General features: G+C 40.5%; 3 protein-coding genes across 8 annotated transcripts; all 3 read right to left on the bottom strand.

Moving 5' to 3' along the window:
- Positions 1-440: 440 nt before the first annotated feature.
- Positions 441-7944, bottom strand: LOC131302694 (probable phosphoribosylformylglycinamidine synthase, chloroplastic/mitochondrial). Of its 4 annotated transcripts, none has more exons than XR_009191885.1 (4): positions 7825-7931; positions 7341-7391; positions 2975-7255; positions 441-459 (listed from the first exon to the last, which is right to left on the bottom strand). XR_009191885.1 is itself a non-coding variant. In XM_058329456.1 (3 exons), the coding sequence occupies exons 2-3, from the start codon at positions 7380-7382 to the stop codon at positions 3056-3058; spliced, it is 4242 nt and encodes a 1413-aa protein (XP_058185439.1). In that variant the 5' UTR covers positions 7383-7391; positions 7825-7944; the 3' UTR covers positions 2797-3055. The 4 variants fall into 4 exon arrangements, 2 of the variants coding, with proteins under 2 accessions (XP_058185439.1, XP_058185440.1); XR_009191884.1 differs by lacking the exon at positions 441-459 and adding an exon at positions 1008-1284; XM_058329456.1 differs by lacking the exon at positions 441-459 and having other exon boundaries at positions 2797-7255; positions 7825-7944.
- A 2505-nt stretch (positions 7945-10449) lies between these two features.
- On the bottom strand, positions 10450-12321 carry LOC131302693 (uncharacterized). Of its 3 annotated transcripts, none has more exons than XM_058329454.1 (3): positions 11462-12321; positions 11101-11300; positions 10450-10898 (listed from the first exon to the last, which is right to left on the bottom strand). In XM_058329454.1, the coding sequence occupies exons 1-3, from the start codon at positions 11751-11753 to the stop codon at positions 10884-10886; spliced, it is 507 nt and encodes a 168-aa protein (XP_058185437.1). In that variant the 5' UTR covers positions 11754-12321; the 3' UTR covers positions 10450-10883. The 3 variants fall into 3 exon arrangements, with proteins under 3 accessions (XP_058185437.1, XP_058185438.1, XP_058185436.1); XM_058329455.1 differs by having other exon boundaries at positions 10450-11300; positions 11462-11552; positions 11675-12321; XM_058329453.1 differs by having other exon boundaries at positions 10450-11300.
- A 199-nt stretch (positions 12322-12520) lies between these two features.
- On the bottom strand, positions 12521-13581 carry LOC131303177 (F-box protein At5g07610-like). Its single transcript, XM_058329958.1, has 3 exons — positions 12811-13581; positions 12644-12712; positions 12521-12538 (listed from the first exon to the last, which is right to left on the bottom strand). The coding sequence occupies exons 1-3, from the start codon at positions 13579-13581 to the stop codon at positions 12521-12523; spliced, it is 858 nt and encodes a 285-aa protein (XP_058185941.1).
- Between the last annotated feature and the right edge of the window lie 201 nt (positions 13582-13782).

Here is a 13782-nt window from a genome sequence, read left to right as displayed (position 1 = left end):
GATCAAAAAAAATTACATAATTGCTAGTAAACACTCTTCATTAGCTATTTTTAAGCACACGAGCCTAAATTAGCTTATAAGTGCTAGCAAATGGCCAGACAAAAAAGCTCCTTGATTTTAAAGTATCTATATACAATGATTAAGGGCAGTTTAGACATTCATTCTATTATAAGCTATTTTACAACTTATTTATCCTAACAGCTTAATCTTATATATTTCAACTTCTAAAAAGATACACCAAACATGTTAATTTGCAACATATATTATTAAGACTTTTAATCATATGACAAAAATTCTAAAGTCAGCGATAACAAACGGGGCCTTATTGCGAGGCAAACCAAAACTTTCGCCACCTCTCAAAAAATTGCCCAACTTCAGATTCGCAGCAGCTTCCTTTCTTCAATTCCCTTCGCTGTCACTAAAAAACTCTTACGCGAATGCTCAACTGGACTTTCGTACCTAATTTTTTTTTTTTAAATATACGCCCTACTAATAAGAAGCACAAGTTCAAATACATGTTCTGACACGGATATGACATGCCAGATGAAAAATTCTAAACAAATAGGACACGATCAGGGCGAGAGACACGACAAAAAAAGAGATACATGTCGTTAATTAGTTATATGTAATTGTTAAAACGAAAAACTACTTAAAATCATTTCTAGAGTTTGAAAAACCACAACTAATTTCAAAAACCTGGAATTGATCAAACGCAGCCTTATTAAGCACAATAATAATGAGCTGGAATAATCAATGAATGGACCATGAAAGAAACTAACAAGCACATTAGCTTTCCAGTTTACTACATACATGGAGTCACACATAAGTCTATTTATTTAAATGCCTCCTATGAAGACTACATTACGTAAACAACCAGAAACTACATTATAAGGAAAATTTCTATGCAGTAGTCGTAATCAATGAATGGAGGGAAATTTTTACGACTACTACGTAGAAATTTCCCTCTAGCACATACTTATGTTTACCTTATGAGGCTAGTGATTCATTCAGAAATGGCCTGTGAAAGCCCAACATATCAAGAATGTAGACATTCCACATATATTGAATGGTTATTGACAAACCACTACACTAACACATTTTATACAGTTAGATTGGTACTTTTACCATGCTAAAGCCCCTAAAATTCTGTTGGTATTGTTCAATGCTCCAAGTCATAAAAAAACAATTCTTTGTGGACACAAGCTTAGCATTGCCAAACATCCAAACAAAATCACTAAAATAGACCATGCAGATTTACACGCTTGGACATTTCCTGTGAAAACTCTGCAGAATATAAGCTCCAATTAGCAAGTTCATTGATAGGAATAAACTTTCGTTTTGTTTTTCTTTCTTTATTCTTTTAGGGTTCCATAGATTTCTTTTACTTCAAGCAATGGGGTGTGGTTCTTTATAACACAAAATATTAGTTCCATCCATCACATCCACCCAGCTAGACATCCATACAAAATCTAAAAGGCTTAGTTTTTTTTTTGATTGGCAAAAGAAATTTTATTAATCTCCGAAAAGATGCAAAGATTAAAAGGAACAAGGGCAACCGAAGGAAATGTTAATAACCTAAGGCTACCTGAGAGCCAAGCGTTGGCAAGATACCAACAAAAATGGGCCAGGCCCAAACCCTGCAACCCTAACTACAAAAATACCTGCCACCCAAAAACAGCCGCCAACATCAGATAAGCGTCCATGCCGCCACTGGAACCCGGGGAACAAGCCCCTGTTGCTGCCCAGAGCTACAAAGAAAACCCTCCAAAGCTAGCCGCACCATTGCCGCCACCGGGACCCTCCGCACACCGCCGCCGCTACATCATACCACCTTACTGCCTCCGCCCTCAACTCCCCTTGCTGCCGCCACCACCTTGCTGCCTCTGCTCTCAACTCCCCTTGCTGCCCACTCCCCTAGCTGCCGCATCCACTGTATCCACAAGCCTCTTCTGCCATCACCACCGGTACACCTCTGAACCCAAACCTTCACCCTCAGAGTCCCAATCTGCCATCAATGCCACCACCTCAGGGCCCCAAACAGCCATCAACACCACCAAAAGCCTGCAAAAACCAAACCCTAGCCACCTACATCCATCAGCCTCGAGACCAAACTCCACCGCCGCCGACGCCAACAACTGCCAGCCAGAAACAGCCACCAACTCCAACTGATTATGGCTATTACATCCTAATGTACTCTATTAACAAAATTTTACGTACGACTCCTATTGTAGACGAATTCGGTGATAGACCATTTTTTTAGCATGTCTCAAGTCTGTCAAAGAGAACACCTTCGTCTTGACAGGCTGTTGGATGTAGAAACTTGAGACTTTGTTGTCCCGCAATCCAAAGTCAAAACAGGCCTTTAGTAGCTACCATTTCGACCAAATAAGAATGTTTTGAAGAGAGACGAGAAAATGTTTTATATTACTGGAGAATATACCTTTTCAAAGAAACCAACCAGTCGTTAATTTGAAAGAGATACCCAACTACAAAATGTGAATCAATCCTAATCTTTCAGCTCTTACCAATTTATGTCACTTGATATGAAGTACCATGTCAATAGACATGTCTTTATCGAATATAAGATGAAGAAAATCGTCCAAAATAAGAGAAAATTTATGTAACTCAAGGTGAGACAAGGTAGTACCTCCAGCAACTTAACTTGGCAAACAGTGAACAGACAATAGAAGTGGAAATTAAATGCCACGAAAAAGCAGAAAGAGAAAAAACGACAAATAGTATTTCCTACCCAAAGAACAAAATTACTCCCATCCAATCTCGAAACAAACCAAGAAATAACCCAACAAATGCAGCATAATTATAAACAATAGAACAATCATAGCAAATAACTGAACTCTGTTTTCCCTAAAACATAAATAACAACTATTTCTCAACAATCCAAAACTTAATCCACCTCCAAAGTTACAAAAACCAAGAGCCTTCAAATTTCAAGTAAGTAAAAGCAGAATCATACCTCTGAAGTTGCTATACTGCTGTCCAGAAACAGCGCATTAGAACACCGGTACATGATTGATCAAAACTCGAGTAGAGCCCTCTAAGAGCACCACTCCCTAGCATTCTGGAACATCCTTAACCATGGGCTTGGGCCTTTTTTGTCCACGTTCCAGTGCTTTGGGTACCAAGGGAACTGCCACATCAAGAAGCATCGCTCCGGATGAGGCATCAATGCAAGATGCCTCCCATCAGGAGAACAAATCGCTGCAATTCCCAAGGGAGATCCATTCAGATTGAAAGGGTAGACTTCAGTTGGTTTCCCATCGTCATCACAATATCTTAGAGGCGCTAAGTTTGACGCAAGAACCCTGTCCAAGACACCCCCATCAGGAAAATATGCCCTTCCCTCACCATGTGCAGCCCATACACCTAGTGTACTTCCTTCCATTCCTTTGAACATTAGAGCTGGGGAGTCCTTTATTGTCACACTAGTGAATCGACATTCAAACCGTCCAGATTCATTGTGAACAAACCTCGGTTGTGATGGGTCCCCACCAACCCCAAACACACCTCCAACTTCAGGGCCTGGGACCCAACCCAATAGAGCCATGAGCTGGCACCCATTGCAAACCCCGAGACTGAAAGTATCCGGTCTCTTGTAAAATTCCTCAAATTGCTTTAGAAGAGGCTTATTGAATCGGATAGAAGCGGACCAACCTTTAGCAGAATCAAGCACATCGGCATAGCTAAAACCCCCCACAAACACAGCCCCACGAAATTCTTGGAGAGAAATGACCCCATTGAGAAGGTCAGACATAGTGACATCCCATGGTTCAAATCCAGCAGCGAAAAATGCGGCAGCCATTTCTCTGTCCCCATTGCTACCCTCTTCCCTAATCACAGCTACTTTTGGCTTTGAAGTAACAGTAATATATTTCTCATCTGTAAAAGTTGGAGTGAAGGAGAGTTCCCAAGAAGGTGCATGCCTACTCTTCAGCCCTTCCTTTTCTAAATCCACACAAGATGCCAACCTTTGGAACTTTTCTAACTGAAAACTGGTTTCTTCCCACATGTCCCTAAGGTTGGAAGTTTTTTCATTCAAATAACCTACCCCATTGAACTTCAACTCAACAAGGGGTTCAGCAGTTACTTGTCCAATGATATCAGCAGATATACCAGCAGTGCCTAGCTTTCCCATTACTGTGTCCAAGTTCTTCTTGCTAATTTCAAGAACAAGACCAAGCTCTTCTGCGAAAAGCGTTTGGAAGAGGCTATTATCTGCTGAGGTTAAGTCCAGGCGAATTCCACAGTTCCCAGCGAATGCCATCTCGAGTACGTTGACAATGACCCCACCATCACTAACATCATGACCAGCAGAGATCAGCTCATTAGAAAGAAGATCCTGAACACCATCAAATACTCTTTTCAGATAAGAAACATCATCAAGATCAGGACAATCATCCCCAACTTGGCCAAAAACATGAGCAAAAGCAGACCCACCAAGACGCCGCTTTCCTTTCGCCAGGTCAATGAGAAGCAGCACACCATCATCTCCGAGCTTCAAATCTGGTGTCACTGTTTTGGTTATATCAGGACAAGTAACATAGGCACTGATAACAAGGTTTCCAGGAGCCTTGACCACTTCCCCTGATGCATGGGCTGCCATTGAAAGACTGTCCTTTCCACCATCAATTGCAATTCCAAGCTCAATCATGGCTTCTGAAAGAGCAATGGCGGCATCATACATGTCTGCTCCCTCCCCATCGAGTTTCGCAGCATACATCCAATTCCCACTCGCTTTAACATCAGAAAGCGACGTAACTTTTGCCCAAACAAGATTTGTGACTGCTTCCCCAACAGCTAGTCGAGCCATTGCTTTTGGATCAAGAAGGCCTTTGATTGGCTGTTCTCCAATTGCACAAGCACCCCCGGTAAAATCGTTGTGAGTTTGTGCTATAACAGCAACATCAGAAAGAGGAATTTGCAAGGGACCCACAGTTTGTTGTTGTGCCACAAGGCCTGTTACGCACCTATCAACCTTGGTGGTTAAGAACCGTTTTGAACAAACAGAAGGAAGTCTGAGCACCCTCTTCAGCGCATCCATCAATGTTATCCCAGGAGCAATGTCGAGGGGGTAAAGCGCATGAACTACGCGGTGGAACTGAAAAGTTTTCTGAGGCATGTCCCCAAGCACTTTCTCCAGCTCAAGATCTACAGCTGGTGGTGGTGGAGGCAGCCCATTGGAACGACACCTATCAATAGCTTTCCTATCAACTAAAACAACACGCCCTTCACCACTAATTGTCCCAATGACAGCCATGGAGACTCTTTCTCTATCACAGATTGATTGCAAAAGGCTACAGCTTTCAGGGTTCACCAATATTGCGTCCTGCTCCTGGTATTCAGCACCCCATATTTCCAAAACAGACATGGTGTGGTCACCAACTAAAACTGCCCGAATATCAATCTCAGCACCCTCTGGGTATATTATCTCCTTGACAACATTACAGTTTCCTCCAGCACCCTGATCATGAATACTAACAATCGGATTTTTGTCTCCCATTTCCACACAAGCACGAACAACACGGTACAATTTCTGTGCCATCTCTGCATCCCCACGTTGTACAGCATTGAAATCCAGCTCAGCGTCATTCTGGCCACTGACCATGCTTGATGCTGCACCACCTCCCATTCCTATCCGATATGCTGGCCCTCCAATCTTTACAACCAACATTCCAATGTCAGGCTCTCCTTTTAAAATATGGGTGTCATCAATCATCCCAATCCCTCCACTGAACATGATCGGCTTCAACCATTCTCGCCTTTCCCCATTTGGAAGTATCATTCCGAAAGTTCTTGTGTAACCCTGAATCAAGGGCTCTCCAAATTTGTTCCCATAGTCAGATGCACCGTTGCTCGCATCAATGAGGATCTGCAAAGGAGAAGCCAAATTCGAGGGGTACGAGAATGAAGGATCTTCCCACGGCGCATAAGACTCCTCCATATTCAGATTCCCAACACAATAACCAGCTGTAGATGCACCAACAAAAGACCCCCTTCCAGTCGCATGAGTATCTCTAATGCGCCCTCCTGCACCAGTCTCAGCACCAGGGTAAGGAGCCACTGCGCATGGAAAATTGTGGGTCTCCGCTGTAAATAAGATATCAAGATCGCGAGTACTTGTATTCAGTGGACAGGTCAAGCCAGGCTGAACTGGTAGCAACTGCTTCACCATAAAACCCTTAATTGCACTTGAGTTATCTTTGAACCCAATGACGGAATTATTTGGATTTGCTTGCAAAGTGCTCTTGACAATCTGCATGAGAGTCCTACTCATCGGTTGACCATCAACCACAATTTTCCCAGTAAAAAACCAGTGCCGACTGTGCTCGCTGTTAGACTGCGCAATATCAAAGAGCTCAACGGTTGTAGGATTCCGCTTTATGTCATCTCTGAAAAGCTTAGTGTAATACTCCAAATCTTGTTCGTCATATGCCAACCCCATTTTCTGATTAATTTCCTCCAGTGCCTCCCATCCCCTCTCCACAACTGGCACAGTTCGAACTTCCTCAGGGACCACACTCATTTCAAAGGACGTGAGCTTATGGGAATACACACACTCAGTCATCCTATCATGCACCATTGCAGTGAACTCATTAACTAGCTGATCTTGCAATGAATCATTTCCACCCTCGATGTAAAGTAAGTATCTCCTTGATCTCTCTATTCTGGTCACCTCTGTCAACCCACATGCTCGACAAATAGATACAGCATTAGCAGACCATGCCGTCGTAAAAGACAAACGGGGTCCAACTTCAATCACCACCATAGTCGACCCTGACTTCTTTTCCTTGTCAAGAAAGCTCTGCGTACCTAAATTATCAGGTTCATAAGTTTCACCTAGAAGCCATTTAAGAACTGAAAGTTTCTCGCTCGAAAGACCAGAATCAAGCCCAATATTGAAGCACTGCTCAGTTTTCAACCCAACTATTCTATTCGAAACCTTCCTCTGGATGGACTTCAGAAGTTCAGCTGTTGCACCCTCCTGTATCAATGGGATGCGAAAAAAATGTAAAACCTTCTCAGTGGGCATCTGAAGCTCCCTTGATTCGTCGTCTAAAACACTGCTGACATCCCCTGAAAGTGCAGCTCTGACCTTTATTCGACAGGAAGGTCGAAACGAGTTATGTTCAGCCGAAATTCTCGGTGAATGGATTCGACTGTGAAGTGTACCCCAAAGAACACGGTTCCTCCATACAGACAGATTTCTTGGCAAAAAAAGACTTTGCCTGTGAGAACCCTACAGTTATAAAATTCAAACCCACGTGAATTTAAGGTCCACAGAATCAGGCAATCCAGCAGAAAGAAATAGAAGGAGAACATACATGTAAGAACTCTACTGCCGTAGTTTCCCAAGCAGCACCCATCTCCTCCAACTGCAAGAAGATAAATTTTTTGTCCAAAATAGAGATGGAACATGCTAATAACATCCCATTAATAAGCTAGGAAAAAGAAGATAAAAACACAGTTTTCTAAGTGTTAAGGTGCCTTGAATTTTTTTTTTTATGTTTCTTGTTTTATTGACAACCCATTGGCTGTCAATAGTATAACTGAATAAAGATTATAGAACCTGTAACTTAGTATCCAATTCTGCAAGAAGATAACTTTTTTGTCAAAAACAAAGAGTATAGAAGCTGTAACTTGGAGTATCCAATAATCAATTACAGCTGAACTTGTAAAAAGCCAAATTGGGTTGTTCGATGGTTTGAAGGTTAAGCCAAATTGACACAAGACCCCTAATTTTTCTGTGTTTAAGCATCAAATCACCCGTAAAAATACAGCAAACAGAGAGAGAGAGATTAGTAGTACCTGGTTTTCTGAACTCGAGAGGGTTTTTCTGAACTGGAGAGGGTACCAGTTCGACAAGGTTTTCGGCTAAGTGTTGATCGCAGCACTGCTAAACGGTAAACATACGAAAATGATATGCGTAAATTGCAAAATACCCCCTTAAACAGGAACTTATTTCCGATTTTCCTGCCTAATGTGTGAACTAAGAGCATCTCCAAGGAGGGATGTCAATTTCTACGTGGACATGTTAACGGTAACAATTGACACCAAACTTCAATCCAACCTAACAGCCTTTTTTGATGCCAAAATCTACGTGGCTTTGAAGGGAATGGAAAAATTGTCAAAGTTGACAACCACCCTCTTCCATGCCAAATTTCAAAAAATGATCGTTTGGATTGATATAAGGATTGATATTAAGGGTTGGAGAGGGATAACTTGATGTCAAATAAAAAGAATTTGGTATAAAAGTTGGAAAAGAAAGCTTTAATGTCAAATTGGAGATGTTAAAATACCACATAAGATTTCAAAAAATATTTAATATTTCTAATATGAAGTCATGAGTTGGAGATACTATAGTGCACTTAACCCAGTAACCTGGCTATTTGCATTTCCGCACTCGCCACCTTCTGTTAGCCATCTGTTAAATACTCCGAATTTGGGTAGGAAACATCGCGTGACAATCACATGACAGGGCGATAAAAGTGCAGTTAAGTCTACTGGTACAGAAAATTGGTACAGATTTTCTGTACAGATTTGTTGTGGGGCCCACTACGGGTCCCACATAAATGATCCGAGCCGTTCATTAAATATAAAATAGTTTTTCAAGGGCCTCCGCGAAAAATCAGTTTAATCCGATACTTATAGATGTTCGATCTAATCATATAATGTTTTATTATCCGGAAATCTAAATCAAAAGTTAAATGATTGGATCGAGCATCTATAAGTATCGGATTGAACTGATTTTTCGCGAGGGCCTTTGAAAAACTGTTAGTGGTACCGGTATCGGTACCGGTACCAGAATTTTCAGTTCTGTTGAAGGGGTACCGGTAGCCCAAAATGGAAAATGTACCCTTTGTTCTTTGGTATCCATGGCCACATTTCTTCTGCTCTCTCTTCCCCTTCAATGTCTTTACAGGTCATGGCTGCACACATCATTTTTCTTTCATCTTTCTTCCATCACCAATCACCATATTTTGCAATTTTGCTTCACAAACTCTTATCTCAAAAACTTAAGATTCACAGGACAAAATGTCCAGTTCCAAGCATGGCGAATGTTTACCAACATAAAAGTAAAACATGATGTCACCTTCGCCTACGAATGTGTTTTTTTATGACTGTCTGGTAAAGGGTTTCTTTTCTTGATCAAGATGATTAGTTTTCACTTGAGGATGATGTCACTTATTCCCATTAGCAATGGCCGTTTTTATTTTCACATAATGTTACAAAGATTAGTTTTAGTTGGAGATTATCTAGTTTTCCTGAAACTTATAAAAAAAAAAATCTAGTACTCTTCCTTAGCTTGTTCTATGGCTTGGGAACTATCCTGGTACATGCGGTGAAGCTGCAGATCAATTGAGTTTATTTTTTCTCTCTATCAAGCTCTTTAACTTCGAACGGATGTACAAAATTCATTTATGTATGTCGAAAAAAATGTTGTGTTTAGATATCCAAATAAAATAGCATGTGCACAAAGCGGTACAATGAGGAATCTAGACGATCAATTTGAGTTGATGTTGGAGAAAAAAGTTGTTATGAGGACTTAACCATGTCAAGATGAATTTCAACACGGGCTTTGTATTCACACTCCCACAAACAGAAGAACTTAGCTATTCACCAGATGGACCAATGCCGTAAATTTAGTTCAAATAATTGTACTGGAAATTTTTGGAGGAGTGTTGCAGGCATTGGTAATTCACTTCTATATTTACACGATTATAAAGTTCAAGCACCATTTAATCAAAAGCAAAACCAATCAGTTGATTGTCAAAATTAGAAGAAGAAGAAGAGTAAGCATGAGGTTCTCAGTTATCTTCCAAACACAAAAAGCTATTAGGGGTTGCCTAGGTGATGCATTTTCCTACATAAAAGTAAGCTGGGCCAGCCCAAGGGTAAAGCCAGCAAGCCCTCAGGTTTGGGCAACCCCGAACAGGCAACCGAAAAAAAAAATTTAACTTTCATATAACTACAAAAAAAAAAAAAAAAGTTTCCTTAAGTAGCACAAACCATTTGTTTTGTGTTGCGGTCCTTTTAACTCTTTCTTTATTTCTCTAGTTTTATTTTTTGGCTCGTTTTATTTTACTCTCAATCAACAATATTACGAAAATCAAATTAAAAAATTATTTTGTTGGGAAATTTTAGATTTAACAAACACAATAGTAACGTAAAAGTAATATGAACATTTGATTAAAAAAAAAAACTCATAGTTAAAATAAAGGGTAAATTTCACCGACCTCCCCTGAGGTTTCTGACAAATTCAGATACTAACCTCCCTTACTTTTGAAACTATTACTTGGACTCCCCCTCATGTTAAATTCTAATGAAAAAGTGTTAAATGTGGTAGTAAAATGACAAAAAAAAAATGGAAATCTATAAACACCACACCCACCTCTGCAATCTTCAGCCATCAGTTATGGGTGCCATTGCTAAGCTAATACCTCAAAAAAATACCCGGATTGAGGTTAATATGATGTTAAAATGGGCAAACATAGGTTGAAGAACTAACAAAAATCCACTAATTAATTAGTAGTAGAACATGTACAGATTCTACGTGCAAACAGAGACGGTGACGAAGACTACCCAGATTCCTCTCCAATCGCAAAATACGTTCGCATGTATGGAGAGGGATGGCTAATTGAACAAAAAGTAAACCCAAAATCATGAATCCATCACAGCTCTTATAGTATGTAAAATATGAGTTTAAATTCTTTCCGGATTAGGCGGAAAGAATAAAGAAAAAAACAAAGTGCTCAAAAAGTAGGAAATAAGTCCAAGAATGAAAATATATCGAGCTATCTAATAATACTCCCATGACGTCTACGCAGAACAAAGTGCTCAAATTTCAACGCCATATCAAAGCCCGACTATTGCACATCATCCTGTAGATTAGGAAAAGTTTTGCATAATATGAGAGTTGAACCTAGATGTTTAGTCCCAAAAAAGTTCAAGCTACTGAGAACCAAACAAAGTAATATAAAAGCTACCTAAGAAGGACCGAGACAATGGGTTGGTAGAAATTTGGAAATCATTTGAAGTAGCCTTCATTTATACCGGAAGGCAAGTGATTATAGTGCCACTAACCACAGAGACATATCTTGGACCACAACCAGAAGGACACCGCCATGATCGAAGTGTAGAGTCATGAGAGTCCTCTCTTGTTTGATCATACGACACATCAACCATCACCCACATGCCTGGCTCAACGTCTATGCAATATCGAAGGTAGTAGAATTCTCTCAAGGTGACACAAGAGGCGACAAAAGATGCACTTGCTCGTACATCTGCATCAATGAGTTCTTTAACAATTATAATGTTCCAATATCTGATTATAAAAGAAACAAACATAGGTTGAAGGTATTTTTGCTCATTTAAGAGTCAGTAGGGAAGTGTTCATTCACCAGGCCTGGGAAGTGTTCATTCACCAGGCCTGTGATCTACCTACCAGCTGCAAGGCACCAGCTTGCTCCCCAACATCGTGGTATCAATAACTTCAAATGTCCAGCTCGAGTGTGTATAGAATAGTGAGAGAACCCCTTGTGGAGATTAGTATGTGAGTGAGGAATAGGTGCAAAATGTATGTACTTAGAGCAAGTTTCCCAGCTGAGGGAAACAACCGAAAAAGCTATTCTAGCTAACCAAAGAGAGAAATTTTCACCTGCAGCAGCACATGTAAACCACCCGGTAGAATCCCTCCAACTATAGTTGTTCGCTTCATCTGCTGAACAACTGTTCATGAGCAATCCATTAAACAATTAGTTTCTCTCCTCCTCGTCTCTCTCTCCAACGAAGAAAGACTAAAAAGACTTGGATTTGGAATCAATTGACTGCACCGGAGGTCCGGCGAAGTTAGAATCGATCTCGACGGAGGTCTTCAACGAAGAAAGGTTTGGGTTTCTCTCCCTACTGTTCGCCAGAATCAATCTTCAATGGAGATCCGGTGATGTCGTCGATCAATTGCAAGGTCCGGAGACCTCGATCTCACCCTGCTCAGTATATATAGATACAGTATATATGAACGTATATTGAAATATATACTGTAAATGTATTATTTACTAAATAGTTAATGGATAGAGAGAAGAAGTTGGGGATGATTCTTGATCGGTGGGTTCAATTTTTGGACTTGATTTGTGGGTTTTTCGGTGGTTTTAGAGAGAGAGAGAGATTTGTGGGTTTTTGGATTTCAAGATTTGGCTGAGAAAAAAAATGATATTTTAATAAAGAATTGGTAAAATAAATAGTATTGGTGCAGCGGCGAAAAAGATATGAGTAGGTAAAATGAAAAAATTGCACTGTTTACTAACATTTTTACCTAATATATGGTAAACTTGCTCTTAATAAAAGATGTATTTCTTGTGGTATTCCACTGCATGTACCCTTCAATTGAACAAGCACCTAGTACAACAAGTGAACAGGCATCTGCAACTTATTAAAGAACAATATAGTAAATGTTTTTCAACCACGAGAAAATATTATGACATTGCATCAACATTTAGGACATCACTCAAACAGGAGTTAAAACCTTCAATGAACAAGCAACTACTACAGCTACAGAGCAAAATACTCAATGTTTGAACCATCTAGAAATATTATGACATTGCATCAACATGAAGGACAACACTCAAACAGGCGTCAGACTTTCAATGAACAAGCAACTACTACAGCTACAGAGCAAAATACTCAATGTTTGAACCATCTAGAAATATTATGACATTACATCAACATGAAGGAGAACACTCAAACAGGCATCAGACTTTCGATGTACTCATACGAGTAATCGTAAGTATGGGCTACCCAGATTGCCAATTCACTTCTAGGCAAATCGCAAAGCACCTTCAATGTCTTGCACTTTATATTATACAACATGACTTTGCCACGAATGTAGAACACCACTGCAAGATGATTTTCCTTTGCTCCCACATTCACAACACTTACCACCACAAATTTACAGTTTCTTATTCGTGGAAATATTAATGGGGTCACATCGACAACGTATTTAACAGTCCACCGAAAGCTGTTCTCCCCGTCCATCATCTCAAGCACCCTGAACTTAGTAGAATTGTACTGAGGCATTTGTATAAGAAGCAAATGACCCTTACATTCTCCGAAATACAGATTCCACTTAGAAAGATTGGTATCTGGGGCCGGCACTCGAGTTGTGGTTAGCTTCTCTGCATCAATGTCGAATCGATAGTAGGAGTGGTCATGCTTCGCACAACTCTCCATACCATTATCTGTCCAGCAACTCATCAAAATGACCACTCCATTCCAAACAGCCCCACGTCCGACCACCCATTGGTGCATCCTCGGAGTGACAACCGTGCTGTTCCAAGAGCCACTCTCGGAAGAATACACAAAAAAATTGGAAGTATCGAAGTCATACGAAGAACTAACAACCACAACTTTATAGTAAGGCGATTTTTTAGGATCAAAAACCAAGTAAGATCCAACCACGGGACTAATATATGATTCTGACAAGTCGGTGAGTGTCGGAAGAAGCACGTACTTTTGGGTGGTCAGATTACAAACCATATAATCGAAGAAGTACCCAATGGTGCACAGCATCAAGCCATTGGAAGAGTGATGTACTGTTGTTCCGGACCCTGATCCTTAATCATCAAGAAATGAGAAACCCGGAAGAGTCGTTCGTTGGCGATCGCGAACCGAGACACGGGCGATCTGGTCGTTTAAGGGCAACGAGCGATTGTGGTTGGAGTAGAAGTAGAGACCGGAGAGCGGAGGAGAGGGATTTTGTTGGGTATGGTC

Source organism: Rhododendron vialii, chromosome 10a (genome assembly GCF_030253575.1).
Source record: "Rhododendron vialii isolate Sample 1 chromosome 10a, ASM3025357v1".
Lineage (NCBI taxonomy): Eukaryota > Viridiplantae > Streptophyta > Magnoliopsida > Ericales > Ericaceae > Rhododendron > Rhododendron vialii.
The sequence above is the reverse complement of the archived record's forward strand: the minus strand, read 5'-3'. Positions and strand labels throughout refer to the sequence as shown.

Excerpts from the sequence above, each read along its gene's own strand:
- LOC131302694 (XM_058329456.1), bottom strand. The coding sequence starts at position 7,382 with ATGGGTGCTGCTTGGGAAACTACGGCAGTAGAGTTCTTACAT. Across the intron at positions 7,256-7,340 it reads CGGCAGTAGAGTTCTTACAT|GGTTCTCACAGGCAAAGTCT; the intron begins GTATGTTCTCCT and ends TTATAACTGTAG.
- LOC131302693 (XM_058329453.1), bottom strand. The coding sequence starts at position 11,753 with ATGAACAGTTGTTCAGCAGATGAAGCGAACAACTATAGTTGGAGGGAT. Across the intron at positions 11,301-11,461 it reads AAGCTGGTGCCTTGCAGCTG|ATGTACGAGCAAGTGCATCT; the intron begins GTAGGTAGATCA and ends TCATTGATGCAG.
- LOC131303177 (XM_058329958.1), bottom strand. The coding sequence starts at position 13,581 with ATGCTGTGCACCATTGGGTACTTCTTCGATTATATGGTTTGTAATCTG. Across the intron at positions 12,713-12,810 it reads GAAGTGAATTGGCAATCTGG|ATGGTTCAAACATTGAGTAT; the intron begins GTAGCCCATACT and ends TAATATTTCTAG.